This window comes from Gadus morhua, chromosome 16 (assembly GCF_902167405.1).
Source record: "Gadus morhua chromosome 16, gadMor3.0, whole genome shotgun sequence".
NCBI lineage: Eukaryota > Metazoa > Chordata > Actinopteri > Gadiformes > Gadidae > Gadus > Gadus morhua.
Window position 1 is genome coordinate 33,485,202 of NC_044063.1, and position 13,126 is coordinate 33,498,327.

Sequence of the window (13,126 nt, forward strand, 5' to 3'; positions counted from 1 at the left end):
TTAATCCACAGTGTCCGTAGAAAGTCTGAAAGGTAAAGGATGGGACGCATAATCAGTCCTCCGTGGACCGTAAGGTTTAGCCAGCAAAACACAAGTTGGAACCTCGCTAGGCCAGCTGCTTACAAACGTACAGCACACGATATTGGTGACAGGTTAAAGCCAACCACTAACTCTAGCAAGATGCAACAGAGTGTAAACAGTGAGGAAGGGGAGACTTACACACAGGTCCACAGGCTAAACGTAGCAATTGCTTAGAATCCAGAGAGAAACAAAAGGCTAGTTGAACATGGCAACTCTGTTGACAACAAGTAAGTATGGAAACATTTTGTTTTGTATCTCACTGGCATTGCAGAAGGGATGCAGCTCAGAATTCCTCGTGAGTCCAAAACCTTCGGGCTTTATGCACCTGTCCAATTCAAATCTACTCAGCTGGTCAAGTTCTGCAATCCATTGTTTACATGGTTTTGCAAGATGTTCTGAGATCACTTCCTCCCATCCACAGCTTCTGCAGAATTATCTTGGCTTTGAGGATAAAAGGTGAATGGAAACCAAGTGGGTCATAGATAGAACTGACAATAGAGAGGATAGTTCTTTGTGTGCGAACTCTGTCTTGGATGGCAACACTGAAGCCAAAGGTGTCCCTCTGGATGTTCCACTAGATACCTAGAACTCTTTCAAGAGGTGGTTTCTCTTTGTCAAGATCTAGCTGCCCTACTACCTTGGCTCTGTGACCTTCAGGGACTGTTGTGAGTACCTTGTGGTTGTTGCTCACCCATTTGGTAAGTGTAAACCCTCCTTGGGAACATACTTCCATAAGGTCCTTTGTTAGCTTGATTGCTTGTCTAGTTGAGGCCATGGACTTAAAGGCATGATAGGTTTTAATCTGCAATATGCACTTTTTAATATGTTGTTTAAAGTGTTTTTTACACCCCGACAGCAATAAATAACTTAAGGGCAATAAAAAAGAGGCAAAACCCACCAAATTCTGTACCTGCTATAATCCTGTTAAAATGCTGATCAATCAGTGCCAATCACAAGCCTGTGCGTTCTCACCCCAGTGTGTACGAGCCTGAGCTAGTTCACGGAGGGCAGAGAACACGTTGTTGCTGACAGTGGACTAGACCTTAGTGGAGGTAGCCTAACAAGCTTGCACAATGCAAGAGAAAAATAAGCAGAAGTTACGCAGCAGCGCTCATGCACGGCTGTGTTCCGAGGTGTACAGATATTCACCTGGTTAGGTTGAGGAACAGTCGAATACTACCCTAAGCTTCTTCTTTATTTTATGGTAAACCCCATGATGAGGAATATACCAAACTTGGCCTTCATCCCTTTGGACATGCGCTTGGGGTACCTCCTCTGCGTGGCCTTTCTGCAGCACATTTTCCATGAAGAACTTGTACTCTTCAGCATAGGTAGAATTTCCCAGCCAGGTTTAATGTCAGCTGTAGTGCCACGTTGTAGTTATTAGACATGACTCCTTTTTCGAAACGGCAGGGGCAAGATGTAATGTCCACTTTCACCCACTTTAGGATTGTGGGCAAGCTCCATAAATCTCCTGTCCTCACATGACATCTCTTTCTTCTTCTCAGATTCCTTTTCTGGGAACTCTTGGTTGTATTGCCTGAGTAGCAGGTCTTTTAGATTATCCATTGAAATGCGATTGACTGTCATTGAGGTTCTAAGTTTATCCATTGCAGATAAAGACATTAGGGGCCTGTTCACCACCCAGCCGAGAAGTGTCTACACTGTGTTTGGTACATTACTCTGGCTGTTTATTATCCGCCAGGGTTCTATCGCTTTACGAACATTAATTCCTATCATCATTTTAATGTCAGCAACCATTTTCTTAGCTCTGATTGGGTGAGTAGGTTTTCCTTTTGATGCGTTATTGCAAAAAATCCAGTTTTAAAGTGACTATTTTGAGCAAGGCTTCAAAAACCGTTGTTTTTTTATGTGATACGTCAAACGCGTCATATTACGTAGGAATTGGTAGACGCGGTCGCTGTTGCTGCCTCAGCTCTATGCGTAGTTGTGAGTAGTTACCGCGGTGAGCGGTCTTGTATTTTCCCCCCCTGTGGTTTTTGGGTTTTTCTCATCGACGAGATGAGGTTTTGTATCTGTGGGGGTTGTTCCAACTCCGACCTCCTGTCCGACCATCTCCGATTTCACAGTTTCCCCGATCGGAGAAAGGCTGCACTCACTGGAGATGGGCTGGAGACATATGGTCTTGGGGGGTCTAGATCCAGGGGAGACATGCAGGCCTGGGGGGGTCTAGACCAACATGCAGGTCTGGGGGTCCAGACCCAGGGTAGACATGCAGGTCTGGGGGTCCAGACCCAGGGTAGACATGCAGGTCTGGGGCTCTGTGTTCAGTTTGGCTCAGAATGTTAGTTTGCGTTGCCTAGCCGGTTTAGTTATCGTACATGAAATCCCCTGACACCAACGTGTTTACACACAGGAAACAACGTGTCCCAAGAAGACACAACATGTTCAGCGCAAACCCTCACGTTAGTTGTACTCACTCGTTCTCCAGTAGGGTCATACACACGACCTCTTTGACGCCAGGGTTGTTGGCCTTTTCACTGGAGCAGCGCTGAAGGTCCCAGGTGGCCAGGCGCACCGCGGCCCGGCCATCCCGCGGGCCCGGGGCCGGTTCTACGCGGGGCCGCAGGGACACCATCTGCGTGGGTCCTCCCGGCGGGAGGTCGAGGTCGTCGCTCCGGAGGCTGAACGAGGTCGGGCTCGGATGGGACCGATCCGTGTAGGTCAGCCCGCCGTTGGTATTGGTGGACGGAGTTCTTGAGCGCTCCACAAACACCTGGAAACGGATCTGGTCCAGTAGGGAGCAGTTTATGTGATCGACCCGAACCAGGTCCTCGATGCTCTTGAACGGGCCGTGTTGGGTCCGATAGGCGACAATGTTCCGGGCGATTTTCTCTGTGATGCCGCGGATGCTCATGAGCTGCGGCGGGGTGGCGGTGTTGATGTTCATGCCGCTGCAGGAGGACATATGCTCCGGGTCTCTCCGCAGGGAGGACGGGGAGTGCTGCGACGAACTGGTCCTACTCGACACGCAGATCTCCACTTTAATAATCTCCAGTTTGGTGGCGCCTATCCCACTCACCAGCGCTAGGTCCTCCACCTTCTTGAAGCCCCCGATGCAGTCCCGGTACTCCACGATGCTCCGCGCCACGGGGCGGTTGACCCCGGGCAGGGTCATGAGCTCTTCCTCCGTGGCCGTGTTGATGTTCAGCCGCTCCTGGTTCACCATAATTCTCCTGACACCACAACTCTATCTCCCTCCTATTGCCATGGTGTCTCCCCCTGTTAGGTGGTTGCTGTTCTCCCTCACGGCTAGCTGGCTCAAAATTGTACGGAAGTGGTCCGAAACTGTTATCCATTGTTGTTATGTTGCCTATGTAGTCTATGATGATTAGAACGTCCGTCTACCAATTCCTACGTCACGCTCGAAAACGAGCGTTTGAGATGCGGAAGTAAAATTGTATCACAAAAACGGCTCAAGATGCCACTTGTAGTGTCGATTTATCATTAAAAACTAAAAAATCGTGTATTCGAATGATTCTTCACTCCAGTATCTAACTTCCAATACGCACTTTAAGGGAGGGAATTGTATCTAACGCGTGTGAGAACAATACCGTGATTGCTTCAAGCCCCGGGCTTCAGCCCGGTTCTCTCCGCCGTCTACCTATTGATCTCTCTCTTCTCCAACTGAATCACACGCTATTGCCCGTCAAGTGGGTGTGGCCTATGTGAAGTGGGCGTGACCGGGGTGACGTAATGGCTCTGCCATCCTCACCTGTCTAAAGATGCTGCCATCTGTGGCTGGAGTAGTTATTGCAGCTTATGTGTTCTATCCTGCTTCCTAGTGGCTATGTGAGGGTAATGCAGCTTGTGTGTTCGATCCTGCTTCCTAATGGCTATGTGGGGGCAGCTTATGTGCTTAAAATATGTAACTCCAAGTCCTGCATAGCGTTGTGGCATTGTCGTTGCAATTTCTATAGAAGAGTTTGCGTCTAAGACAGATGAGATATTTAGATGCAAAAAGCACACAATACTCGTAGACAATCGGTAGTCATATTATGTATTGAAATATTGTCTCTAAGGACCATGCGGGTCTGGTATCCTATCACATGCGTGTGAATGTTTTTCCAATAGTTGCAATGCTACTGAATATCTTCTTTGTGCATCCATGTGCATACAGCTATGAACAAGGTCTCTGGCCTGACCTGCTGTAAACTGTTCAAGAAAGTAGAGCCTATCCTGGGAACTGCTTTTCTTGTCCTCTATTAAGTATTTGAATGCATGCATGAAAGGTTGGCATGATAGTGGATCACCTTTAAACACTGGCACTTCTCTTTTAGGCAATAGAGATACATTTTGTTGCATTATTATGAGTTCAGTAATATCCTTTGAGTTTTTACCATTGTGCTGATGTTTTCCTGAGTCATAGTACTGGTTGCATGGTTTGACCGGTGTGGGTTTGAAGCACTTGAGTGCTATTATGAATGTCCCCAACTGCTTTCTGTATTCAAGTTTTGGCAAAGCACCCAATTTAATGAATTCCAAAGCAGATGTGCCCCATGTTTGTTCCACATTATCCGGTTTGCTTGTTTCCTCAAAGTATTCATTCATAGAATCACCATAAGACTCTGTCATATTTGGATTTAGGAGTACTTTAATTTTTGCATCTAGTGCTACAATTTGTGCAACCAGTTCCACCTTTTCCATTTTTGATTTGATGATGGTTTCCTGCAACTGCAATGAATGCATTACCTTTAATGCAGCAGATTTTGCCTCCAGAGCTGCCTTCTGAGGAGAAGCCAGCCGTCTCAGCAGAAGATGTACTTGATGCAGTTGTCCTCCTTATGACATTTGGTATGCTGTCCAGTGGATTGTGCACTCTGTTCCCTTTGCCATGTTTGGGTTAACCCAAAAAAAAGAAAAGGTAATTGAAGTTCATCACTCTTGGCTCATACCAGTCCATAGAGTCAATTTATTTTTCCTCTTGTGATAAAAGCTTTTGAACAGAATCATGCACATTATTAAATTAATCCAAAGCTTGTTTAAACATTTGTATACATTTATCAACGTCATCAGTCGTTCTTCCTTCAGACAGCAAGGCTTTTGTTTCATTTATTCTCCTTGTGGACACTCCAAGGTTCGCTCTGCATGTTGCATCAGTGATTTATAACTATCCTCCGCTTCCACAGCTGTTATTGGTTCAGTCATTGTCCCGTATATGTTGACAATTTAATTATTGATTTCCTTTTATTAGATTGCCTCTTTATTTATTTTCCTCTGTTCCTCTTTCCGCCACGTCTGTGGGGTGTGCGTTGTTCATTAACACGGAGAACCTGTTGCCGGTTGGTTTGGCAATCACATCATAATATGTCAAACCAGGCACGGCGTCAGGATTCCAGTTGTGGGTGGGCCCGACCAATTGTGGGTGGTCCTTAAATTAAAAACGTTATCAAATCCCTGTTTACCTAATAAAAATTACTAATATACTGTTATATTATCTGTGCATATTAGAGATTTTAATAGCTTGATGCTCTTTAATATTTCGTTGCGTAGGACGGACCCATCCGCGATCGCTTTCCTTGGATCTGAACAAAGAAGAGCGCTTTTGGAATCTCAATAACGCATCATGCTTTAGCGCGTCACTTTATAGACCTAAGGCCTATAGATAGACTGTAAAAGTAGTCAGGAATCTAATATTTCCCTCGTAGTTTAGTTCTGCTCGTATAACGTGAGGCCGACTATTTCGTAATTCTGTTGAATTGTTTACGTTTTCAACAATATTTTGACATCGCAACAGACTGACTGAGCTTGGCTTATTATACGGAACATGCATTCAAATTTAGGCTACTACGAGATAATAACTAATACAATAGTCTACCGCCAATTCACGGTCATCCGAAGTCAGAAGGTTAACAGCCCTTTAACGCAAATCAGAGCAAGCATCAATATCAACATTTATTTTGCTGCATTTCAAAAACAAAGCCTTTCAGAAGCCTTTAACTTATCAGGCAAACTAACAATATCCTTAAGGGCAGAACATCAAAATAACAACTGGGTAGTTTTGCGCCAACAGGCAGGCTTAAAAGATTGCCAAACATGAAAATAGATATGCATTGGAAGAAGAGAGAGCATGAGAAGAAAATGTATTAATTCATTTACAGGAGTAATCGGCGGGGTTTGCTCTTGAAAATGTCAATGATTTCATCGAAGTCGAGAGTTACTGTAGGCTGTCTCTCAAATGTCAACAGACAGAGGGACATAAGGCGAGTTGTAAGCATGGTGCTCCTATTTGCTGTTTTAATTCGGTTGACACTGGAAAAGACGCGTTCAACTAAACAGGATGTAATCAGAGCATGAAAGCATGGATATTCGGGAAAACGTCCTCATTGCATATGTCCATCACTTCAAGAATACTTTTGAGATGTTCTCCTCTGTTTTTCTTCCTCTCTGAGTTGCACAAACACTGCGAGCTCCGACTCTGATATGGTTATCTAGCGCTTTCCTGTATCATTGAGAGAGTTCGCTTTAGTAGCCAAAGTGGTGTCATTTATATTGAGGATGGGGACATCAGGATTGCTGCCGATGCCATGAGCCCATAGGTGTCACTGTGGAATCGGTTGTTCAGTTCATTAAGCTGGCAGTCTATTAGCGCGTTGGAAATGTTGCGCAGGTCACTGTCACTCCTCACTCTTGTCGATTTCCCCAACGTGCATGTGAAGATACTTCCCTCAAATCGGCCTGGGAGAATTCTTGAGCGGGAGGGCAAACTGGGTACATCCCAGTTGTTGACATCATGATCCTCCATCATCTTACTGACATGCGCTCGTCACCTGAGCGCATGTCTGTCAGTTCTTGTTTGAGGTTCTCGATCAAATCAATCGTGTCTGTCACTGATGCGGTGATGGACTGGAGGCTATTAGACGTGAAGTTAAAGGCTATATTGCCAATGCAAAAAAAGAACTTCACAAGGTCTGTCTTTTTATAATTACTATTCGTTGCGTTGATTAGCAGAGAAATAGTCCGCATAAGACGTTTACGTTGCTTAGCAACCGAATACGCTGGGGTTTATGAATACCTGACATGCGGAGTGATATCAAAGACGTGATTCAGAGGCAAAAACACTTCCCTTGACACTTTCATTCCACAGCATTGAAAAGAACCGTGCAATAAATTAAATATATAATATATATTATTTTATTTTTTATTTTTTTAAGAAAAGTTTTGGGTGGGCCTGTTGAACAGTGGGTGGGCCTGGGTCCGTCAGGCCCACCCATAACGCCGTGCCTGTGTCAAACAGTCATTCCATCGAACAGAGTTTTAAACACAGATCGCATCCGCATGGTAGTCTACGCTGGTCATAGGTGGTGGTCTGGTCGTAAGTGGCGGTCTAGTCGTAGGTGTCTACGTTGGTCGTAGGTGGTTGTCTGGTCGTAAGTGGTGGTCGGTGTGTAGATGGTGCTCTACACTGGTCTGTTGGCTGGTTGCAGAGCCCTCATGTTTCTCAAACTAAAGGCAACTCCACACAGGGGGTGGCAGAACACTGACAGACCTCTCAGTTCCCTGGGTTTAGTTCCTCATCCACATTGACACATTGTAATGGCTTTCTAAAGTGTGTTCCGCCCATTTTGTCTGATCACCAGTCTGTGTGGGGAGAGGATGCGGTGGAATCAACCGAGATATAAACCCTTTGACTAACTTAAGAGAGAGGGAAATTAATCGAGGGGTCCGGAGCAAGTATTGACAAAAAATACTTTATTGTTTAAAGGCCCACTATGCAACTTTTTTAGCCAAAATTACATTAATTATGGTGGTTGAGAGTTATTCTGATGGTTCTGCAACCATTTCTGGGTCGTTTGGTGGGTGTGTCATTGCCCCATGTCACCTCTCCAAGGAAAAAGCGCATATGCAACTTGCTCTGTTCGGACCATGGGTTCGGATGTTCGGACCGACACAATCCGGATGTGACGCAGCGGAAGTATCCAATCGCGCCTCGAAAATGTAGTCAGATTGTAGTTTCGAAAATGCTTTACGGCACAGACACAACCCAAACATGGCACCGGCTAGATATAAACAGCCAGTTGCGAGGCAATTGTTGCATTCATCATGGATCAATCGACTGATAAGGGACCCAAGAGGCGACTGTCGGTGGAACAAAAGAAGAATGGACCAGAAAAGAGATCAGACACGAGTGAAATGGGAACTATGCAACTTTTTTGGCTTGATTTACCTTAATATAACAGGCTAAGAGTCATTGCGATGGTTCTATTATACATTTTTGTTTGATTTTTCGTTGTTTCGACTCCCCCTTGCGCATCTTGGCGGAGAAAAGGAATATGTTTCTGCCGGCGACCCGCCGCCCACTCTCGCGGGAGTCTCGGGTCTCGCGAAGTAACGAATTGCTTTACGGCACAGACCCCCAAACACGGAACCGGCTCGATATAAACACAAGTAACTAAGGGATTGTTACATTCATCATAGATCAGCCGACTAAAAAGAGACAGAGAAACCCAAAGTCGGAGGAACAGAAGAAGAGAAAAGGGAGACTGACCGACAGAGAGGCCAGACACGAGTAAACGTTGGGCAAGCTTTTCAGGAATAGCGTGAACTGAAAGAAAAAGAAGACTGCAAATCAGACGCCGACTTGGCCGTGTAGCTTTTGAAATTGAAAGTACCCTTGGGTGAACTTTGTCTTCGTGGTATTCTTGATGATGATAGTCTCTGTACAAATGTGTTTGCTCAACAATTTTGTTGTGAGCCCTGTAAAAATTGTTTTCTCGACCGTTTTGTTGTGAGCCCTGTATGTTTCTAGCTTGCTTGGTTGCAACCATATAAACACCTTTGTTTCCATGGGTGTTTTGCTGTTCGTCTGTCTCGTCCCCCAGATACAGACTGAATCCCCGAATCCAGGTTCTTGTTTATTTAGATTATTATGTTGGCCAACACTCTTACACTGATTGTTCTGTTCAACCTAAGATAAAACAATTATAATCTAGGATATAAATTCTCCCCGTCAACTATAAAAAAGGATGGATTTATGTTTATTGCAATACAAATACACCATTTGAAAAATGTATAACCTTGCCTACACTTTATGAACATCTACTTCGGAAATGGCTCCACGCATTCGCCGGCTTCTTTGAAAACAAATGCACATGGCTCGCGTAGAAGTGCATGGGGAAGGGTCGTCAACGAGTTGTTACGACAGTGTTGTAAAATATCTACTACGAAGCTGTAGGGGGCGCTGTGTAGAGAAATGTGCGTGCGAAAACCAAGAAAACAGCGAAGAAATGCCCGAAGTTGCATAGTGGGCCTTTTAAAAGGACAACGACAAGGCTGAATGGTTTGCAATGCACTGACGGTTAGCAGATTCCGCCGTCCAATTTATCCACACACACATGGCAGTTTCTTGTTTGAGGTGTCCGCCCATAATCAATCACAAATTCCTCTAACCAAATGGTCAACGAGATAATCTAGAACACCAGGCAGGGGTCAGCACGCATTGACCCCGTAGCTTCCTGCTCCTGTGGGGGGTTCCAACATATGCTCTGACCCCAGACTCCCTGGCACTGTGTCAAGCCCTGGATAAGAATCCAGAGACGCTTTAAATGTTTTATTCAACCTGGTCTCACAGGAATCCGTGAAATGACTACGGACGAATAACTCGAAATCCGTGGACACATCACGGAAACACGCCGATTTCCGTGATGTGGCCACGGAAATCGCTCCAATGCAAGTTAATGACGCTGCTGTTCCGTGGCTCACACACGGATCCCCGTTTCAACGAGCGAGTCGACCACGGGGGCTTAACTCAAAACCCGGGGTGGTCTCACTGAAACACTTAAATTGTCTTTGTTGTGTCCACGGAAGTTGCTCCAATGCAAGTAAATGACAATGACAATGATTTACACAGATTCCCGTTTCAATCTGTGTGTGTGCTCCCGTTTCAATCTGTGTGTGCCATATTTGACCACAGCGGGGGCTTAACTCAAAATCCGTGGTGGTCTGACGGAATCACTTCAATTGTCCGTGATGTGGCCACGGAATTTGCTCCAATGCAAGTAAATGACACTGTTATTCCGTGGCTCACACACGGATATCGGCGTGTTTCCGGGATGTGGCCACGGATTTCGAGTTAAGCGTCCGACCGTAGTCATTTCACGGATTCCTGTGAGACCATGTTGGTTTTATTATATATCATTAGATATACAGGCCTAATAATAATCATGGTTTACCGTAGAATATAATCATTAATTTCTACCACAAGGAGAGGACTTCTTATGAGTGGTTTGTGTTGCCGCTGGTTGGTATTCTGACCAGGTGTAGAGACCTTAAAGTGTGCATTGTGTTCCCAGAATGCCTACGTGAACATCAACCGCATCATGTCCGTGGGGGGCCGGCTGGTGGAGGGAGGGCACTACGCCGCGCTGCAGGTCAAGCAGATCTCCTCCCAGCTGGACCAGGACTGGAAGAGCTTCGCCGCCGCGCTGGATGAGCGCTCCACCCTGCTGGCCATGTCCTCTGTCTTCCACCAGAAGGCAGAGCAGGTCTGAAGCGCGCACACACACACACACACACACGCGCACATGCTCGCACACACGCACACGCACGCAAGCAGGCACACACACGTACGTATGCAGACACCATACGCACACTTGCAGTGACGCACACAAACATCCAAACGCACGCAACCAGGAAGAAACACATACAAACACACACACTCAGGCACACACACACCTCAAAATATAATTGTGTGTGTGTGTGTGTGTTTGTGTGTGTGTGTATGTGTGTGTGTGTGTGTGTGTGTGTGTGTGTGTGTGTGTGTGTGTGTGTGTAGTTCCTATCTGCGGTGGAGTCCTGGAGTAAGGTTTGTAGTGAGGGAGGTCTGCCCTCGGCCATGCAGGAGCTGGAGCTAGCTATCCACCACCACCAGGGCCTCTACGAGCAAGTCACCCAGGCCTACAGCGAGGTATGCTAACACGCTAACATGCTAGTCACCCAGGCCCAGAGCGAGTTACGCTAACATGCTAGTCACCCAGGATTGGTTCATGCCGATGTGCCCCGGGTCCTATGTTCCCCGTTTTTCCCAAACAGGGTCCTATGTTCCCCTGTAGCAATACATAACGGGGAGCATAGGACCCTTTTTCTGAAAAAAATAAATAAATTGCGTGATGACAGCCAATCAGCGTTCAACAGCGTGGCCGCTGAGTGACATGTATAACGCAACAGCCATTCAGCGTTCAACCGGCCAACTCAGTGCAGTGCAGTCCGGGGTGAACTGCAGCATGGAGGAGAAAGTGATTGTTGCCGTTTGCGACTCCAGGAGCTCTATATAGTATATAATATAATATCACGGCCAAAAGCTCTGTGCTCCTCCGGTTGGCCGTAGCACTCTCGTAGGGATTGGGCTTCTCGGGGTTTGTTTACCGGCGTTGCTATGGTTTCCGGTCTCGTGTGTTCCAACGGTTTATTAGGTAGGCCTATCTAATAAATCTCTGTCTAATCAATACTTCATTCACTGCCTCTTCCGTGGTCATTAAAATATTATGAATAGACTGCGTCGGGTTCTCCGACGTCTCTCCCTCTTCCACAAAAGGTAAAGAAATGCAATGGTGGTTATCTCGGCCGGAATTTGGCAATAATAGTGGGAAACGTAAACGTATGTTCCCCGCTTTTCCCAAAAAGGGTCCTATGTTTCCCGATATGTATGTGACCGGGGAACATAGGATCGTTTTTCAAAAAAAGGGTCCTATGTTCTCCGGTCTGTTACTTTTCCCTCCATTACAGCCAAGTTCGGGCCGAGATAACCACCATTGGATGTCTTTAACTTTTGTGGAAGAGGGAGAGACGTCGCAGAACCCGACTCAGTCTATTCATAATATTTTAATGACCACGGAAGAAGCAGTGAATGAAGTATTGATTAGACAGATTTATTAGATAGGCCTACCTAATAAACCGTTGGAACACACAAGACCGGAAACCATAGCAACGCCGGTAAACCAACCCCGAGAATCCCAATCCCTACGGGAGCTCCCCACGCTACGGCCATCTGGAGGTGCACAGAGCTTTTGGCCGTGATATTATATATACAATTATATTATATTATATTATATTATATTATATTATATACTATTATATATAGAGCTCCGGGAGTCGCAAATGGCAACAATCACTTTCTCCTCCATGCTGCAGTTCACCCCGGACTGCACTGCACTGAGTTGGCCGGTTGAACGCTGATTGGCTGTTACGTTACACATGTCACTCAGTGGCCACGCTGTTGAACGCTGATTGGCTGTCATCACGCGAATGTCGCGTCAAAGTTTAAATATTTTTAAAGATTGATAGATTGCGGGGATAGATTGTGGGATCTCCGTCTCTTGTCTCGTCATTTACCGCACTCCACAATTGGTGACCCCCGACGCGAGTTGGATACGGCTGAATTATGTTACACATCGACGGTGATAACAACGCGCCCGCTGTGGCGCTGGCCGCCGCGGCTAACGTTGGCGCTATCTATGCTGCCACCGTCAAGTTACCAGACTTTTGGCAGCACAACCAAAGGTCGTGGTTCCAACACATCGAATCAAAGGTGACTCGTCATACCAAAGCCCCCTTGGCACTCTTCAAAGTGCCGGAGAGGCGTTTCGACCATGTGAATGTGGACCTGGTGGGCCCGCTTTCACCCTCCCGTGGTTTCACCTACCTCCTCACAGGACCACCTGGTGGCCAGAAGTGGTTCTCCCCTGTCCTCCACTACAGCAGCTGAGGTGGCCCAGGTGTTCGCTATGGCTTGGGTGGCCCGTTTCGGCACACCGTCCGACCTTTCCTCGGACCGGGGGCCGCAGTTCACGTAGGAGCTTTGGACTGCGGTCGCCGGGGTCCTGGGGGTGAAGGTCCACCGTACCACAGCCTATAACCCACAGAGCAACGGGCTTTGCAAGCGGGACATGAAGGCCGCGCTCAGGGCCAGCCTTACAGGCAGCGACTGGGCTGACCGCCTCCCATGGGTTATGCTGGGCCTTTGCTCCGCCCCAAAGGACGATCTTCAGGCCTCGTCGGCAGAGCTGGTGTACGGCCAGCCCCTGCG

General features: G+C 46.7%; 2 protein-coding genes across 6 annotated transcripts in view; one reads left to right on the plus strand and one right to left on the minus strand.

The window, feature by feature from the left end:
- The window catches only part of kalrna (kalirin RhoGEF kinase a), a 196,236-nt gene that overhangs the window by 38,798 nt on the left and 144,312 nt on the right, over positions 1-13,126 (plus strand). For all 5 annotated transcript variants that reach the window (XM_030380530.1, XM_030380534.1, XM_030380531.1 and 2 more), the window contains 2 exons: positions 10,395-10,586; positions 10,877-11,008. In XM_030380530.1, coding sequence (XP_030236390.1) covers positions 10,395-10,586; positions 10,877-11,008 — 324 coding nt within the window. The remainder of the gene's footprint in view (positions 1-10,394; positions 10,587-10,876; positions 11,009-13,126) is intronic.
- Positions 2,323-3,314, minus strand: LOC115560900 (endonuclease/exonuclease/phosphatase family domain-containing protein 1-like). The gene has a single exon (XM_030380536.1). It carries the CDS (start codon positions 3,269-3,271, stop codon positions 2,519-2,521), a length of 753 nt encoding a protein of 250 aa, XP_030236396.1. The 5' UTR covers positions 3,272-3,314; the 3' UTR covers positions 2,323-2,518.

Excerpts from the sequence above, each read along its gene's own strand:
- LOC115560900 (XM_030380536.1), bottom strand. The coding sequence starts at position 3,271 with ATGGTGAACCAGGAGCGGCTGAACATCAACACGGCCACGGAGGAAGAG.